Here is an 18,199-nt window from a genome sequence, read left to right on the forward strand (position 1 = left end):
GCAAACAGCAGATACATGGAATCAACATATTGACTGGGTTATTCAAAGTGCAAAAGGAAAATCACAACAAGCTCAAATCTTCAAACTGATATATGGTATATGGAGGGAAAGGAATCAAAGAGTGTTTGACAAGAACTATAGGAACTGGGAAACAATTGTACGTGAAATTGCTTATACCTGCTATGTCAGAGCAGGACCTAAAGTTAAGGAGTTGCTGCAAGTTTTGTGTTTTAAGCTTCTAGTTTTTTATGTTTCTTTCAGTTGAGAACTGCTTGTACATAGTAGAGAGTTAAGGATAAGATAGAATTTAGATAGCTAATTGTGCTGATTAGCTATGGTTTTGTAAAGTTTTCAAAGGTGATTAATACAAAAGTTTAGTTACAAAAATAAATAAATAATAGATTTCTCAGAGGCCAATTGATTTGATAGTGTTACGTTGAAAATATGGTCTCCGGAATATGTGTTTGGTAGTGTATGTCTTATATTAAAGAAAACCGATAAATAACCGAAAAAACCGATAAAATCCGACATAAACCGAATCGAGAAAAAACCGACTTAATTGGTTTGGTTTGGTTCTAATATTTGAAAAATCGACTTATTTGGTTTGGTTTCTTTTTAGGAAAAAACTGATCCAAACCGAACCATGAACACCCCTACCAGGAAGAATTAAACTATATGATAGTTTCTAGTGGTTTTATTAATAAAAATATCTTTCCTACCCAAAAAAAGAGAGGGAGGAGAATGCAGAGCTTATGAATAAACAAAGAGAGGTAGATTGTGGACATTATTTTCTTTTTAATTGTAATATCTATGCCTATACTTTTGAAAATATAAATTATTATTTCTTTTTTTACCAGATCAATTGTACTATCTGAACAATTGAAAAATTCTCATCAACAATACAAATGTATTACACATTAAGCAAACAAAATATTAGAAAGAAATTAAGCTTTGAAGTTTGAACTATATGCATTATAGCCCAATGCATCTACATATAAGCTACTAAGCTTTCACAAAATATGGTTTAGGACATTGGCGAATTCATGATTTTAAGTTTATGGATTCCTACAAAAATCTCAAGTTAATATACGATAGTAACTTCATTAACAGACAGGGTTCCGGGCTAAATATTCTTATACATTTAATAATTCTCAATATAAATATAAGATCTAGACAAAAGTTTATGTGTTCACAGGAATAAACAGCTATTACACTGGATCCGCCCCCGTTTAGGACTACCTTTTTGGCTTTTTCTAGGCATCCACAGATAATGAAGAACATAATAATTGATGAAAAAATAAGCATAGATACAAAGATTCTCAACATAAGTCATTAAATACAAGATAATACATCATCATTATATACTTTGGGTGAATACATCTATAAAAATTTACACCCAAGTTGAAATCTTAAATTCTACTTTGTTACAAAGTTATTAAACTTAGTTCTAAGGGGACACTTGAAATTCAAGGAAGCCCAAAGCTCTAGCAAATTTTAGGAACAAGAAGCAAGAGTAAATAGCCAAAAGCCCAACTCCAAAGAATTTATCAAGCCTCATATCCCTTTTGGGCAAGATTACTAAGGCCCAAAGTAAGCCCAATAATAAAAACCCAATAGTTTCATAAATAGTTGAATCACTTGGAATAATATAACTTGAAGGAAATGATTTCCATGTTGTGAAAATTAGTGATAGGCCCAAGCCCACTAAGGTATTAAAAATAGGCCCAGCATAGCATCCACATAAGGCAACTTGGGCTCCTTCTGGCCCATTAGATTTAGCCAATGTTACATTAGCCACCAAATCTCCCAATGAATTACCCCAAGCAAGAATTGTTAGGCCCAAAATTGATGGGCTTATACCAAATATTAGGCCCATTGAAACCAACAAAGAAATTAGCTCTTCAGCCAAGATATATGTCCAAGTAATGCTCATTAAAAACCCAAGCCCAAGCCACAAAAAGTTGAACTTTTTAGGAGGGTGAAGCCCATCACTAGTGAAAAACACAAGAAGCCCACAACCAATTCCAAGAAGTCCACCAATTCCATAGGCCCAAATACTTGATTTAGGCCCAAAAAAATCCCAAATCAAAACCAATAACAAAGGAGCTAAAGTGATTGACACAATTCCAAATAACTTGGACCATTTCTCCTCTGAAACATTTGGAATTGTCAACTTTCTTGGCAAGTCAAGTGGCATTTCAAGAACATACCCAACTTTTCTCAATACACAAAATTTTTTCCTTTGTTTTCCACATTGAATCTCACCCTTATTCACCAATAAAGGTACCCTTAATTCACATGATAATTCTTGATGTTTTTTCATGTCACAAGCTATTGGTAAAACTAACGAATCATCGATCAGGGTTTCTGCAGAATCCAAGCACTTCTCTTCTCGGACATAAATTTCGGAGATAAATATGTAGCAAACATAGACAAGATATAGGAAAAAGAATGCCAAAGCACCCCATAAGTGAATCTTGCCAAGGAAAATAATCACAAGAAGGCAAAGAACACAAAGAATCAAGAAAACAACATTTCCAATAAAACTTGACTTCTTGATTTTCCTACCATATTGACTAATTGAAATGCTTGTAATTCCAGCCACTACACTTGAAACAAAGAAAGCACCACCAATTATACTATTAAGTCCAATATCATTTGTACCATCATTCATAAAAGAAACAATACTAGAAAACAAATCAGGTGCACCATTTCCAAGTGAAAGAAGAGTAACTCCAGCAATTGTAGGGGAAAGTTTCAAACTTTTTGATAGTCCCTCAAGTGAAGAACAAAAATAATTACTAGCTGTATCACCTAATAAATAGAAAAGAAGCATAAGCCAAAGAGCTAGCAACAAATAACCAAGAATTGGGCTAAAAGTGCAATAAAAAAGTTGGAGATAAAATATATAACCATTAGGTTTACACCCATCATGTGATTTAATATAAGTGCACTTTTCTTCTCTACCAATGAACTTTTCAATACCTTTACAACCAATATCTTTTCCTTGCAAGAAATAGCCATTTTTGTTTGGTTTTTTGAAGGTGGAACTTAAAGAAAAGTTGGAATTTGAAGAGTAGAGATAATGGAATGTAAGGCAAGAGATAATAAGAAGGAAGCTAATATTGAAGAATAAAGTTAGGAACTTAGTTCTATACTTAGAGAGAGATTGAAAACTGGCCATTTTAGTAAGAATTAAAGCTGTGGAATTTGGAGTATGAAAACAGTTTGGCTTTGTATAATATGGAATTTTTGTAACTTGGATTGGTGGGGACAGATATAAAGATTCCTTGTATTGCTGATGTTCAAAGAAAATCTCCTAGGAAAATGAGAACAGGCTGTTAAATATATAAAAAAGAAATCAAAATTTCAATATTACAAAGGAGGACACGTGCAGAAGGCGAATTCAACTTGTTTTGCTTATCATATATGCAAAGAGATTATCTGCGAAGTGTCTAGCGGTAGCGGCGAATCTAGGAATTTTTTTTAAAATATTTAAATTTGAAAAAAGTGATAAAAAAATTTCGACAAAGGGTGTCTCATATGTGTTATATACCTCTAAAATATAATATTTTACCTATATACGCAATATAATTTTTGACAAAAGATGGTCATCTGACCACCCTTGTGACCATGTAGCTTCGCCACTGCCTGGCTGAGTGAAAGGCTACAGAGGCTGAAATAGGATTTGAGCCTTATAAGCTCGGGATTATAATCCTCTTAAGTTACTCGGTTTTAAATTAATAATTTTTACATATTTATTGGATTTTTTAATACAAATACAATATTTAAACCAAAACTACTAGGTTCGGCCAAACTCGCAACCAACACCGTAGATCCGCCTGAAAGGCTATGTTAATCGAACTCTTTGAAAATGTCACTAGATGTGTATCAGATTCTTTAAAAGTTGTATTTTCTAGAGGATCAGACATAGAAACAATCGTATTTTGGAAAATTTGCGCAACATAGGTAGAATGTCTGGTTTTAACTTACTACACCGACTAGATTGATTTCATGCCAAGTAAATAGGTTAAGTAAATTAAATTGCTTCCTATTAATGCAGGGTTCGAGAAAGAGCCGGACCCCTAGGGGTGTGATGTAGACAATCTACCTTAATGCAATCGTTATTGATTGCTTTCACGACTCGATCTCATGACCTATAGATCACACAGAGATAACTTTATCGTTGCTCCAAGACTCCCCTACCTCTGTTGCTTTTTCTTTTTCTCAAAACTTACTAAATCGATTAAGCTGAATTCGCGTCAAGCAAATTTGTTAACAACATTAAATTGCTTTTTACCTAGACATTATTTTTTTCTCAAACTTTGGATTTTAGGGTTTTGGTTAAGGATAGAGGAATTTTTTTTTTTTAAATCGTCGGTGATGAACTGAAATATTCAATTTAAAAATTAAAAAAAGAATAATTTTCATGATACAACTTGACTATAGACAAAAAGAGTCCAACACGAAAATCCTCTAGAAGTTACAATTGTAGGAGAATCCTAGTGCACATGTGGTTAGCCATTACAACCCTTTTATCTCCTCGATGATCTCATCGAATCAAAATAAATATTATTAAAAGAAACCATTAAAGTATATATGCAATATTTTATAGAAGTGGTATTGACTCATTATCAAAATTTCTTTTAATTACATTAAGGAGGGAAAATATAACAGAAATACTGAGTTACAAATTTTTTTTCCTTTTTTCAAAACTTAAAAAAAATATATGTTTGTCTATAAAATTTTACAAGTTTTTGGAAAGTTTTCGAAAATGAACACAAACCTGCAACATTTTTCAACAACATTTTTCAAGTGAAATGCATGTTCAAAATTAATTTCAAATTTTCAGTACCATTTTTTAACTTAACTCCAAATATAACTTTTTTTCAAAAATTATAATTTTTACTTCCAAATGCCTACTTTATATTTCAAGGACTATTGACATATTGTGTATACACATTATTTTTTGAAAAAAGAAAAAGAAATACTATTTGCATTTATTTATTTTGCAGAATATTATCGAATGACACAATGGGGATCTTATCGAACCAATAATTTACTACTATCTGACACATGGCTGGGATATGCATATTACCCTTTTTCAAATTCAAGAAATATTCTCCTTTTTTTCTTGGCACCGTTTTGTTTCAATTTTCATTTGACTTTATCTTTAAGAGCCTAGGAAAGTGACAGCAGTGCAACAACAACAATTCAGTAAAATTTTATAAGTAGAGTTCGGAAAAAGTAGTGTGCGTGCAGATCTTACTCCTACCCTGAAAGTATAGAGAGGCTGTTTCCGATAGATGATGATAGGCTATAATTACGTATTTTAGTCGCTTATTACACTCTAATTTACTGCACTTTAATTGAGTTTGAGCTTTAATCGCTAGTGTCTTGCACTAACTGTGTGTTTTATGCCTTGTAGGAGTGATTCCGAGCTATATAGATGTTATGGAATGAATTCAAGTGATTTGGAGCTTTGAATTCTGAGTAAAAGCCCAAGGATACAAGCCGGGATCGCGTTTGGGGGTCAACGGATGATAGTTAGAGCGAACAAAGAATCGAGCAGGCATATTGTGCACTATCTAGTAAAATAGATATAACTTTTTGCTCAGAACTCCATTTTGGCTCCACAATATATGGTTGGAAAGCTAACTCAAAGAGTTACAACTTTCACGTTTTACGTTTTTCCAAATTCCAAACGGAACAGGGTGAAAAGTGCGCGCCCAGATGCGAGATCGCGCTAGTTTTAGCGCGCCCAGGACAGAAAGTTGTCCAACTAGCGCGGCCATTAGCGCGTCCAGATGCGCGGCCGCGCTAGTCAAACCCGGGAAAAATGTCCTTTTTCACATTGGAGAAGGTATAATTGTTTGGGCCCAACCCTACTTGGTATATATACATGGAAAAACGGTATTTTGAGGGAGGAGGACGTTTTTGAGAGGAAAACACAAGCACAGAGCTGCCGTGGAAGCCGGGTTTCATCTTTTCTTCCACCAACTTAGTCTTTTTATGCTTCTTTGTATGATTTGTTGTTTTGCTACCATGTCTATGTGGAGCTAAACTTCACGTTCTAGGGTTGTGGTTCTTTCATGACTATTGTTATTCGGATATTGATTTTGATTTCTTAGTTTATCATATTGGTTTATTTATTCAATCCTGCACTTAATTATTTGATTGCTTGATCACCAAATTGAATACTATCCACGAATCTAGAGTTGAACTCGAAAGTGGGAATTCTATATTGCATATAGGATTGAATAGAGCAAGTTCTTGAACCTGGGCATCGGGGAACGGATTCGCGGTTAGGATAGACATATACCTAATTGCCTTGCTTGGTTGATTTACAGGAATTATAAATGCGTTCTTGTTGATTCTAACTCCATAGACATATATGCGTTAGGTTAGCTTGAATAGGCGAGTAAGAACTCGACAAATTCTTATGAGCAATATTAACCCAGTCAACCAACAAACTAGATAAATTAGTGAGTTAATTCAATTGAAGAATACAATAGGAATGTTAGATAGCCCATAACCCTAGATCGTTTTCATTACATTGATATCACAAAAATCTGCTCATTCTTTGTCCAAAGTTCATTATTTGTTTTTATTTATTTTAATTAGTTTAGAATCAAATACTTCTTGGTTTAATTCTTGTTTAGATAATTAGGATAGTCTAATTTAGTTAATAGTTAATCACAAGTCCTCGTGGGTTCGACATCTGACTTTTAGTCACTTTATTACTTGACGACCGCGTATACTTGCGTGTGCGTTTGCCGCAACAATAGACCCTCAGCTCAAGAAGACAAAAGAATAATAAACCAGTAACAATCACAGAGGCCAGAAAAATAATACCAACAATGTAACAACTAGAAAATAGATGAAAAGTGATAGTAGTGCATGCAACTTTGCAAGTAAAATACAAAACAAAATGCTGAGATTTAGGTATAGGAATGAGACAATGGCTGCTGATATTATCATCTAAAACACAAAATTTTCATAATTAGAAAGAATGATACGTGCTGATTATCTTCTAAATGGCTGGCGTTTTTTTCCCATTTTCATTAGACCTATCTTTAAGATCATAGAGTTGATTTGTTTTTTTTTTTGGGGTGGGGTGGGGTGGGGGTGGGGGTGGGGGGGTTAGAAAGCAAGAAATAATCGACTCTAGGAAAAATAAAATTCAAAACAAAAGGCTGAGATTTAGGTATAGGAATGAGACAATGTCTGGTTTTTATTTTGGGCTCGACTAATTCGGATTAGTCTCATTTTAATGGTAAAACGACGATTTCATTCCTAAAATTTGAACCCGAGACCTTTGGTTAAAAATAAACGAGTATTTACCACTTCACTACAATCTTGTTATCGTACCTATAGTTTATCTTAATATATTACTGAATTTGTAATTAAATAATTATATATTTTAATGAATTTCATAATACGAATACAAGATTTAAACAAAAATTGTTTGTTCCACTAATACCGAATACTCTAGCTCCGCCCTCGAGAACACGTCATAATCTTATACCCCACACCTACAAGTTGGGAAGCTGAAACTTCCGTTTTAATTAAATGGCTTTTTCCAAGTTGTATATAATAAGAACAACAGCCACCGCTATATGGCTTTGGCCGAGATGTAGCTTTCCCCTGTTGTGCCCTAGAAGATAGTAACCATACTAAACAAAAGACAGATAATTAATGTTTTATTATTCTTTTCCTTTGGTTCTATCTCTCTCGCTTTCAGAGACAGATTTAGCGCTTTGATATCGGATTCATTTAAACACAATATGTACAGGGTAAAAATCGGGGCTACCCAATTTATAGGCTTGAGGGTGAGGTCGAGTTCGAGCCCGATGGACCAGACTCGAATGTGATGTCCGGAGATAGGAGTATGAGGAACATCGAAGCTGAGTATGCTCGACCCCGAAATAGTACCGTTGTGGATTTGTAACAGAATGAGCTAGATTCCCGCCACGTCCCCAAGATCATGGTGCAAATTCCGGAATAGGATTGTACGACTCTGTACTAGGCGGTTAGACAGTTGTATCAAGAATATTCCTTACTGTAAATAGAAATATACCTTATTTAGGGTTCCCCTATTATATAGAGGGGACCCCAATCATTTGTAAGATGATCTATCATTGAGCAGAGAATATAACCTCTACTTTTTGCCTAGTGTTCATCAGCATTGTCCTTTAGCTCTATTGTTCTTACTTTACTTTTATTAGTTAGTTGTTCTTATTATTCCAAGCCTACCTCGAGGTCACTGAACTCGAGGTCACTGCTGGCGAGTAACATTGTTCTGATTCACTTGTTTCTTTCATTTCTATTTCATACTTCTTGATCATTAATTGATATTGAACAAATCAAATTTAATTGCTACTTTTTGAGGTAAACAGTTTGGCGCCCACCGTGGGGCTAAAGATAATAGTGGTTATTTCTTTACTGATTCTCATTACACACGTTGCTTTTACACTTTTTCTTGTCAAGAATTTTTGATTCTCGGGTTGAAACATGTCTAGCTCACAAAACGCACCTGTTCATGACAATGAAGATCTTGGAGAGAATATCAACGCATGGGTCGGTGTAACACCGATAAACCCAGGGGAAGTACCAAATGTGGAACCAGTTGATGTTAGTTCACACATTGCTTTGAATGGAGATCTAGGCGTGGACCCCGAAGGAAATATACGCAGGGAAGCCCGGTCTGGTGGCCAAAGAACGCAAGGAATGAGAGACGGGGGAATCAGCCTCCGAGTAATATTCGAGATGCTACAAGCTCAACAGATTGTCATCACTCAACTTCAAAGTCAGAATAAGATTCCAAATGTCGTCGAATCAGGGAACACTCAACGTACTGAGCCGGTGCCGGAGGGATCAAACGGTAATGGCTCGGGATTGACCCCACAATTATGAGGATGATCGAGGAACTCACCAAGAGAATCGAGTCCGGGGAGAAGAAGGTCGAGGATAATGACAAAAAAGTTGAGACTTATAACTGCCGGGCTAATCAAATACCGGGGGCACCCCCGATCTTAGAAGGACTAGTCTCTAAAAAGTTCGTGCAAAGACCCTTCCCCTCTAGTGCGGCTCCGAAGCCAATTCCCAAGAAGTTCCATATGCCTGAGATTCCCAAGTATAACGGGACGATCGATCCAAATGAACACATCACCTCGTATACGTCTGGCATCAAAGGAAACGACTTGGAAACTGACGAAATTGATTCCGTACTCCTGAAGAAGTTTGGGGAGACTCTGTCCAAGGGTGCCTTGATATGGTATCATAATTTACTCCCTAATTCTATTGATTCGTTTGCTATGCTTGCAGATTCTTTTATAAAAGCACATGCCGGAGCCATCAAAATTGCAACGAGGAAGTCGAAACTTTTCAAGGTAAGGCAGAAAGAAAACGAGATGCTCAGGGAATTCGTATCTCGGTTCCAAGCAGAGAGAATGGATTTGCCTCCGGTCACCGATGACTGGGCCGTCCAAGCTTTCGCTCAAGGTCTCAACACTCGGAGTTCTATAGCTTCACGTCAGTTGAAGCAAAGTTTGCTTGAGTACCTGGGTGTCACTTGGGCCGACGTACATAATCGATACCAGTCGAAGATTAGAATCGAAGATGATCAACTAGGGACTCCTTCGAGGTCCGTTTATCCTAGCAGGATTATGAGTAGGAGCAAAGGGGACGTCGATCGAGAGCCGTGGTCGAATAGAGATCGATATGTCAACCGTACAATAGAGACCATAGAGGCAGCGGATCAGGGCTTCGCACAAAGTGAGAGGAGAAATGGTCGAGGTCAAAATTCACGAGGGCCTGATCATATTAAATATCCAAAATCCGAATAAAGGCTTAAGGGCAGATCACAAAGGAAGTTCAAACCGCCAACATTTCGAGACCATAAGACCTTAAAAGCGATCCTCGATTTTACGGGCCACGACCACCCCACTCAGGGACTGACTCTTCGGTCATGGTCGAAGTGAAACGGAAGATAAGCCCAAAGGGAAAGTTTCGAACTAAAAAGGCTACGACCAAGTTAGCGCGGATCAGACGAAATCCGTAGCGAATACAAAATCCCAAGGGTTATCTTAACCCGAGTTCGAGCAAACTCTCATTCGGGGACTATCTACGAAGCCTAAGGGCTAACTTTACTTCGAGTTCGAGAAAATCCTCACTCGACCATAAAAGCCCACGAGCTATCTTAACCAAAGTGCGAGCATACCTCGAACACTCGGGGACTACCTACTCGAGCTATCCAAGTTCGAAATCATAAGACCTCAAAGAGGCATCCCCCGGTATACAAGCCAAGGCCATCATACTCGGGGACTAACCTTTCGGATAAGTTCGAAAGGCTATCGCGAAACAAGTCCAAGAGACATACCCGAAGGCTACGACCATATTAAAAGGCTACGACCATATTAAAGACTATGCTTATGTAAAAGGTTACGACCGAAATAATGTGGCTCGGAGACGTCCGACTTCCGCCATAAATTAAAGTCCTTCAAATACTTCGAAAAACTGGTTAAACTCGGCTACCCTCGGCAAAAGCAAAAAGGGCTTCGATAAAATCAGCTCTCGAATAATTTAAAGGCTTCGATAATATCATCCTTCGGAAAAACCTCAAGAGGTATTCGATTATCATTACACAAACAAGTTACTAATAAGGTTCCAATACGTCGAACCCTCGAAAAACCCAACGGGTACAAAAACACATGCTAAGGCATACAAAAATTTTCACTAAATCTTTTAGCCGAAAAGAGGGTAAAATTATAGCCACGTTAGAGGCCGAATCGGCCCGAGTTAAAGAGCCTAAGGGCCAATCAAAAGAGCCTACGTGCCAATATAAAAGAACCTAAGGGCAGATCTAAAAGAGCCTAAGGTCCAATGTAAAAAAGCCTAAGGGCTAACTTTACTTCAAGTTCGAGAAAATCCTCACTCAACTATAAATCCTAAGGGCTATCTCGAGTTCGAGAAAGTACTCACTCGACTACTAAGCCCAAGGGCTACCCGAGTTTGAGAAAATTCTCACTCCGGGACTATCTATGAAGCCTAAGGGCTAACTCTATTTCGAGTTCGAGCAAGTCCTCACTCGATCATAGAAGCCCAAGGGCTATCTTAACCCGAGTTCGAGCAAACCCTCACTCGGGGACTATCCATAAAACCTATGAGCTAACTTTACTTCGAGTTCGAGCAAATCCTCACCAGGCCATAAGGCCCAAGGGCTATTTTCATTTCAAATTCTAGCATGCACTCGCTCAACTATCAAGCCCAAGGGCTACCTTACCTCATCGATTGTTGAGCCTAAGAGCTACTTAAGTTCAAGCTCGAAAGGTCACTCGGGGACCATTGATCAGAAACGTCGAGGGCAGAACTTATTATCGATCATTACCACCTCAAACTTTGGACATTCAAAGGGAGTTTTATGCTAAGGCGCTATGACCCGCTCAAAAGGGTAACAGACTCAGAAGCTATGGAAGGAAAATGGGGCTTTGTATAAACCTATAAACCTGTTTACAGGAAGTTATAGGTCACGATCGAGAGTTCCTCGCAATGGCTGATCAACCTCAGAAATATTTTTTACTAAGAGCACGAAACCTAAGCAGCACGGTCCTTTTTGGTAGAAGTGTCTTCGCCCTCAGAATCTTCCCCGCCGCCGAACTCGCTAAAGGTTCTCAAAATTTTCCTCGGGAAAAGCCAGCTTCCAAGCTTTTGTTTCCTCAGTCGCTTGCGTCACGTTGATGATGTCGTGGCATATCGGGGTAAATATCAAGGGCCCAGTTCGTTTCTTGTCGTTACACTCAAAGAAATGCGGGGACTATCTGTATACGGTAGGAATTGGGGCTACCCGATTTATAGGCTCGAGGGCGAGGGCGAGGTCGAATTCGAGCCCGATGGACCAGACTCGAGCTCGAAGATAGAATGTGATGCCCGAAGATAGGAGTACGAGGAACATCGAAGCCGAGTATGCTCGACCCCGAAATAGTACCGTTGCGGATTCGTAACAGAATGAGCTAGATTCCTGCCACGTCCCCAAGATCATGACGTAAATCCCGGAATAGGATTGTACGACTCCGTACTAGGCGGTTAGACAACTGTATCAAGAATATTCCTTACTGTAAATAGAAATATACCTTATTTAGGGTTCCCCTATTATATAGAGGGGACCCCAATCATTTGTAAGATGATCTATCATTGAGCAGAGAATATAACCTCTACTTTTTGCCTAGTGTTCATCAGCATTGTCCTTTAGCTCTATTGTTCTTACTTTACTTTTATTAGTTAGTTGTTCTTATTATTCCAAGCCTACCTCGAGGTCACTGAACTCGAGGTCACTGCTGGCGAGTAACATTGGTCTGATTCACTTGTTTCTTTCATTTCTACTTCATACTTCTTGATTATTAATTGACTAACATTCCTATTGTATTCTTCAATTAAATTGACTAACTAATTTTTCTAGCTTATTGATTGACAAGGTTAATATCGCTCATAAGAATCTCTCGAGTTCTTACTCGCCTATTCAAGCTAACCTAACGCCTATATGTCTATGCAATTAGAACTAGCAAGAACGCATTTGTAATTCCTGTAAATCAACCAAGCAAGGCAATTAGGTATATGTCTATCCTAACCGCGAATCCGTTCCCTGATGCCCAGGTTCAAGAACTTGCTCTACTCAATCTTATATGCAATCTAGAACTCCCACTTTCGAGTTCAATTCCAGATTCGCAGATAGTATTCAATTGTTGATCAAGCAATCAAATAATTAAGTGTAGGATTGAATAAATAAACTAATACGACAAATGAAGAAAGCAAAATCAATATCCGAATAACAATAGTAATGAAAGAACCACAATCCTAGAACGTGAAGTTTAGCTCCACATAGACATGGTAGCCAAATAATAAATCATACAAAGAAACATATAATTACTAAGTTTGATGGAATAAAAGATGAAACCCGGCCTCCAATGTGGCTCTGTGCTCTCCCTTGGCCAAAAGTTTATCCAAAGTTCCAAGAATAATGTTTTTATATGTATTTATACCAACTAGGGTCGGACCCAGACGAAAATACCTCCTCCCGCGCGAAATAGGATAATAACTCTGTAAAAATTGCACAGGCACGCCGCATGGGGCGATGCGCCACTTGGGGTGTTAGTAGACTTTATCAGGAATCTTGCAATTTTGAGGCAGGAGCAAAATAGGCAGCCGCAGCGCGCCACACGCCGGCCCACGTGCTGCGGCTACGGGAATTCGGAAAAATATAAAACATGAAAGTTTTAGCCCTTTTAAATAGTTTTCCAATGATATATTGTGGAGCCCAAACGAATTTTTGAGCGAAAAGTTATGTATATTTTACTGGACAATGCGCAATATGCCTGCTCGATTCTTCATTTCGTTCTTAAAGTGCACTATCATCCGTTGATCCCCGTGCATGATCCCAACTTAATCCTTGGGCTTTAACTCAGGCTTCAAAGCTCCAGAATACCTTGGGCTTTAACTCAGGCTTAAAACACACATTTAGTGCAAAACACTAGCGATTAATGCTCAAACTCAATTGAAGTGCAGTAAATTAGAGTGTAATAAGCGACTAAAATACGCAATAATAACCTATCATCACGTGCTCAATTAGACTCGTTACCAATGGGAGCAGGGGTACTTCCAGCAAGAAATATATCGAAGAGTTAGTGCCGGGCTAGTAGTAAATCAATGTTTATCAGAAGCATAAAATTTCTGAAAAATTAATTTTTTATGATTACATCGGCAATAATTCGGGAAAAAGGGGATTATTCAGAGCCGGCTCAATGAATAATGGGGATAGAATAGCTGTTGGATGGTTTGGACACCCTATTTTTAGTTTATAATTTAAAAAATGTTATGAATTAATGCTAAAATCTTATAAATTCACCCCATTAAATTTAAATTCTGAATTCGCTTATGCTCGTTTCGAATTTAAGCCTGTGCATCACAATGTATAGAGATTTAAGTTTGATATAGAACACAAACAATGGAATAGACACACACTCTCATACTTAATTACATTAATTTTCTATAAAGCTTCTAGTAAAGACACAATATTATATTCTATAGATAGATAAATTAAAGTCTCTCTTTTAGGCAAGTTAAAGTGAGCTCAACAACATATAACTCTTCATGTTAGCTTGATAAGATGATTTGAAAAATATGTTATTAATAATTTGCTGTATTGATTAAATGCACTAACAATATAAAAATTCTTTACACTATCAATACAGATAATTAACTTTAAGTTCCTTTTCAAATGTCCTCCAAATCAACTTATTTTTACATTCATTAAAGTTTTGAGCTTTATATAACCATGCCTAGGGTATTCAAAAATTTATTCAATGTTCTCACTAGTCAAGGTTTAATATCTTTTTGTTAATAACTTTATTAATATAATCCATCCAATTAAAGAGATTATTGTATACGGTAAAAATCAGAAGGCCGATTTTATGGCCACCATAGTGCTTCCCGAGCACTTCTCCGAAGGCTCGAGGCATGGCTCGAGGTTCGACCCCGAAGGCTCCTAACTTTTCTTCGATCTCGAGGCAGTATATATAAATCGATGATTATCATGAGAGAGCGGGAAGTTCCCAAGGCACGTGATCAGAACTGACAACACCTGCAAAAGAAACGTTAGTCTGTACCAGACTAGTAAATAGCTGTGCTTTGTAATAATTACTCATGTACTATGTTGGAATTTTCCTCCATATATAAAGGGGATCCTTGTCATTTTGTAACAAGAGACACGACACAATATACAAGATACAACATACTACATTCAATACAAGAACATTCTCTGCTCTCTAACTCAAACATATTCTCTTGGTTTCACTACTTACATTTATTGCTTATAGTTATTGTGTTCTGTTTATTGTTCTTCACTTATCGCCCATTATTGGCCATAAAGAGCCCCCATCAAAGCTCTCAAAACTGTTGGTCCTTCATCGACCGCTCATAGCTTAGCATCGAGCTCGACCTCGAGACCCCGTATAGTCAGGCTCGAGGCCCCGATTCTCATCCACTCGGTTTGCTTGTACTATTTTCAAGATCTTATCTTATTTTGTAGTCTGTTACTTAGCATCTATTGCTTAAAAACTAACATAAAAATAAATTACGTGTTTTTAGAACCACAAAATCAAATCTAATTGTTATTACCATTTTCTCGTTAAACAGTTTGGTGCCTACCGTGGGGCTGAAAATAATAGTGATTGTTTTCTTGCTGGTTTTCTACATAACGCAAGTTATCTTTCACACTTCCTCTTGTCCAAGAATCTTTGATTTTAGGTCAAAATGTCAGACCCAGTGAACGCACACGAAAACAATGGTCTTAAGGATCACGGAGAGAATGGTGTAGCTGTTCCAGGTATTGGTATACCGCTACAAAACCCTGAGGATGCACCAGAACCAATTCCCGTGGACGTGGTCTCGCGCAATGCTCAACACGTCGATATAAGTTCCCACACCAACAGGAGTACATGCAAAGAGAAATGAAATGGAACGGAAAAACCTCAGAACATCGTCCACATGATCATCGGAGGGACCGACGTTCCCCAAGGGCCCGTGATCAAGCGGGCACGGGTTTCCGTCGCAATGGAAGGGCAAACCCGGGGTCGCATGCCCGAGGACATCCTCACCTTTAGTGACGAGCACTTCAAGAACTTGTCCCATCCCCATAACGACGCACTGGTAATTTCATTTCTCCTGAATAACGTTAAAATTAAACGTGTACTCGTGGATCCAGGTAGCTCGGCCAACGTAATCAGGTCGAAGGTGGTGGAACAACTCGAATTGCTCAATCAAATCATACCTACCTCCCGAGTCCTCAGCGGTTTCAACATGGTCGGCGAAACGACCAAGGGAGAGATCACCCTCCCGATCAACGTGTCCGATACAATTCGAAACACAAAATTTCATGTCATCGAATGTGACATGAGATACAATGCATTACTCAGAAGACCATGGATACACGACATGAAGGCAGTACCATCAACTCTTCACCAGAAGATAAAGTATTCGGTGAAAGACGGTGTAAAAATGGTATATGGAGAACAGCACGCGGCGAGGGAGATAGACCCCCGAGAACAATGAAGAAGACTTCCTGGCCCCCCGAACCTTCATTGCCCCCGAAGAATCGGACGCAACAAAATTGACAGTGGAAGAGCTGGAACAAGCTGTTTTGGTCGAGCATCTCCCGGATCGGAAGGTATACCTAGGAACGGGATTAACCCCGGAACTCAGGAGGAAATTCATTCAATTCCTTATTAATAACATTGATTGCTTTGTGTGGTCCCATTTAGATATGACAGGGATCCCGCCGGAAATAACCACCCACCAACTAAGTGTCGACCCCAGGTTCAAACCATTGAAGCAAAAAAGAAGACCTCAGTCCGAGGTAAAACACGCGTTCATCATGGACGAGGTAACAAAACTCCTCAAAATAGGATCTATTAGGGAAGTAAAATATCCCGAATGGTTGGCCAATGTGGTGGTAGTTCCCAAAAAAGGGAATAAATTAAGAATGTGCATGGATTATAATGACTTGAGTAGAGAATGCCCCAAAGATTCATTCCCGCTGCCCAATATCGATCGCTTGATCGATGCTACGGCCGGCCACGAGATCCTCACCTTTCTCGACGCCTACTCGGGGTATAATCAAATTCAGATGAACCCCGAGGACAGGGAAAAAACTTCGTTCATTACGAAGTACGGTACGTACTGCTATAATGTGATGCCTTTCGGGCTAAAAAATGCGGGGGCCACGTACCAACGCCTAGTTAATAAGATGTACGAAAACCAAATAGGCAATTCCATGGAAGTTTACATTGATGATATGTTAGTTAAGTCCCTGCGCGCAGAGGACCATTTGACTCATTTGCAGGAGACATTCGACATCCTCAGAAGTTACAACATGAAACTCAATCCCGAGAAATGTGCCTTCGGAGTGGGTTCAGGCAAGTTCTCAAGCTTCATGGTGTCAAACAGGGGAATTGAGATCAATCCCGATAAAATCAAAGCCATCGAGGAGATTACGGTGGTGAATAACGTAAAGGCCGTACAACGGTTGACTGGGCGAATGGCGGCTTTGGGCCGATTCATATCAAGGTCGTCAGACAGGAGTCATCATTTCTTCTCCCTACTCAAAAAGAAAAACAGCTTTGAATGGACTCCAGAATGCCAGCGTGCTTTAGAGGAGTTGAAGCGATACCTGACAAACCCATCTTTACTCCACACCCCAAAGGGGGATGAAACACTATATTTGTAACCTGGCTGTGTCTGAGGTAGCGGTAAGTGGTGTGCTGGTCCGAGAAGAGCAAGGTATGCAATTCTCTGTCTATTATGTAAGTCGGACCCTGGGAGATGCCTAAACCTGGTATCCGCACCTGGAAAAGTTAGCTCTTGCATTAATAAGTGCATCTCGAAAGTTAAAACCTTATTTCCAATGCCATCGTATTTGTGTTTTAACAACATATCCTCTCCGAAGCATATTACATAAGCCCGAACTGTCGGGCCGACTGGCCAAATGAACAATCGAACTCGGGGGATACGATATCGATTACCAACCCCGTACGGCTATCAAGTCCCAAATTTTGGCGGATTTTGTGGTCGTCTTCACACCTGCCCTCGTGCCGAGGTAGAGAAAGAACTTCTACTGAAAACGGGCACATCTTTAGGGGTATGGACCTTGTTCACCGACGGCGCCTCGAACGTGAAAGGCTCCGGACTCGGTATAGTCCTGAAGCCACCTACGGGCGGCATAATTAGGCAATCTATAAAAACTACAAAATTGACTAATAACGAAGCCGAGTATAAGGCTATGATTGCAGGTCTAGAATTGGCCAAAGGCCTAGGAGCAAAAGTCATCGAAGCAAAATGTGATTCCCTTTTGGTAGTAAATCAGGTAAATGGGAGCTTCGAGGTTCGAGAAGACATGATGCAAAGATACCTAGACAAAATTCAAGTCACATTGCACCGCTTCAAAGAATGGACCTTGGTCCACATACCTCGAGAGCAGAATAGCGAGGCCGATGCCCTCGCAAACCTGGGGTCATCTGTCGAGGAAGATGACTTACTTCCCGGGGCTGTCGTTCAACTATCCAAATCAGTGGTCGAGGAAGGCCACGTCGAGATCAACTCCACCAGCCTAACATGGGATTGGAGAAACAAATATATCGATTACTTGAAA

The 18,199-nt window shown here is 38.8% G+C and overlaps 1 protein-coding gene across 1 annotated transcript; it reads right to left on the bottom strand.

The window, feature by feature from the left end:
- On the bottom strand, positions 1,448–3,024 carry LOC109234914 (cation/calcium exchanger 1-like). Its single transcript, XM_019400954.1, has 2 exons — positions 2,955–3,024; positions 1,448–2,814 (listed from the first exon to the last, which is right to left on the bottom strand). Exons 1-2 carry the CDS (start codon positions 3,022–3,024, stop codon positions 1,448–1,450), a joined length of 1,437 nt encoding a protein of 478 aa, XP_019256499.1.

This window comes from Nicotiana attenuata, chromosome 11 (genome assembly GCF_001879085.1).
Source record: "Nicotiana attenuata strain UT chromosome 11, NIATTr2, whole genome shotgun sequence".
NCBI classification, from domain to species: domain Eukaryota; kingdom Viridiplantae; phylum Streptophyta; class Magnoliopsida; order Solanales; family Solanaceae; genus Nicotiana; species Nicotiana attenuata.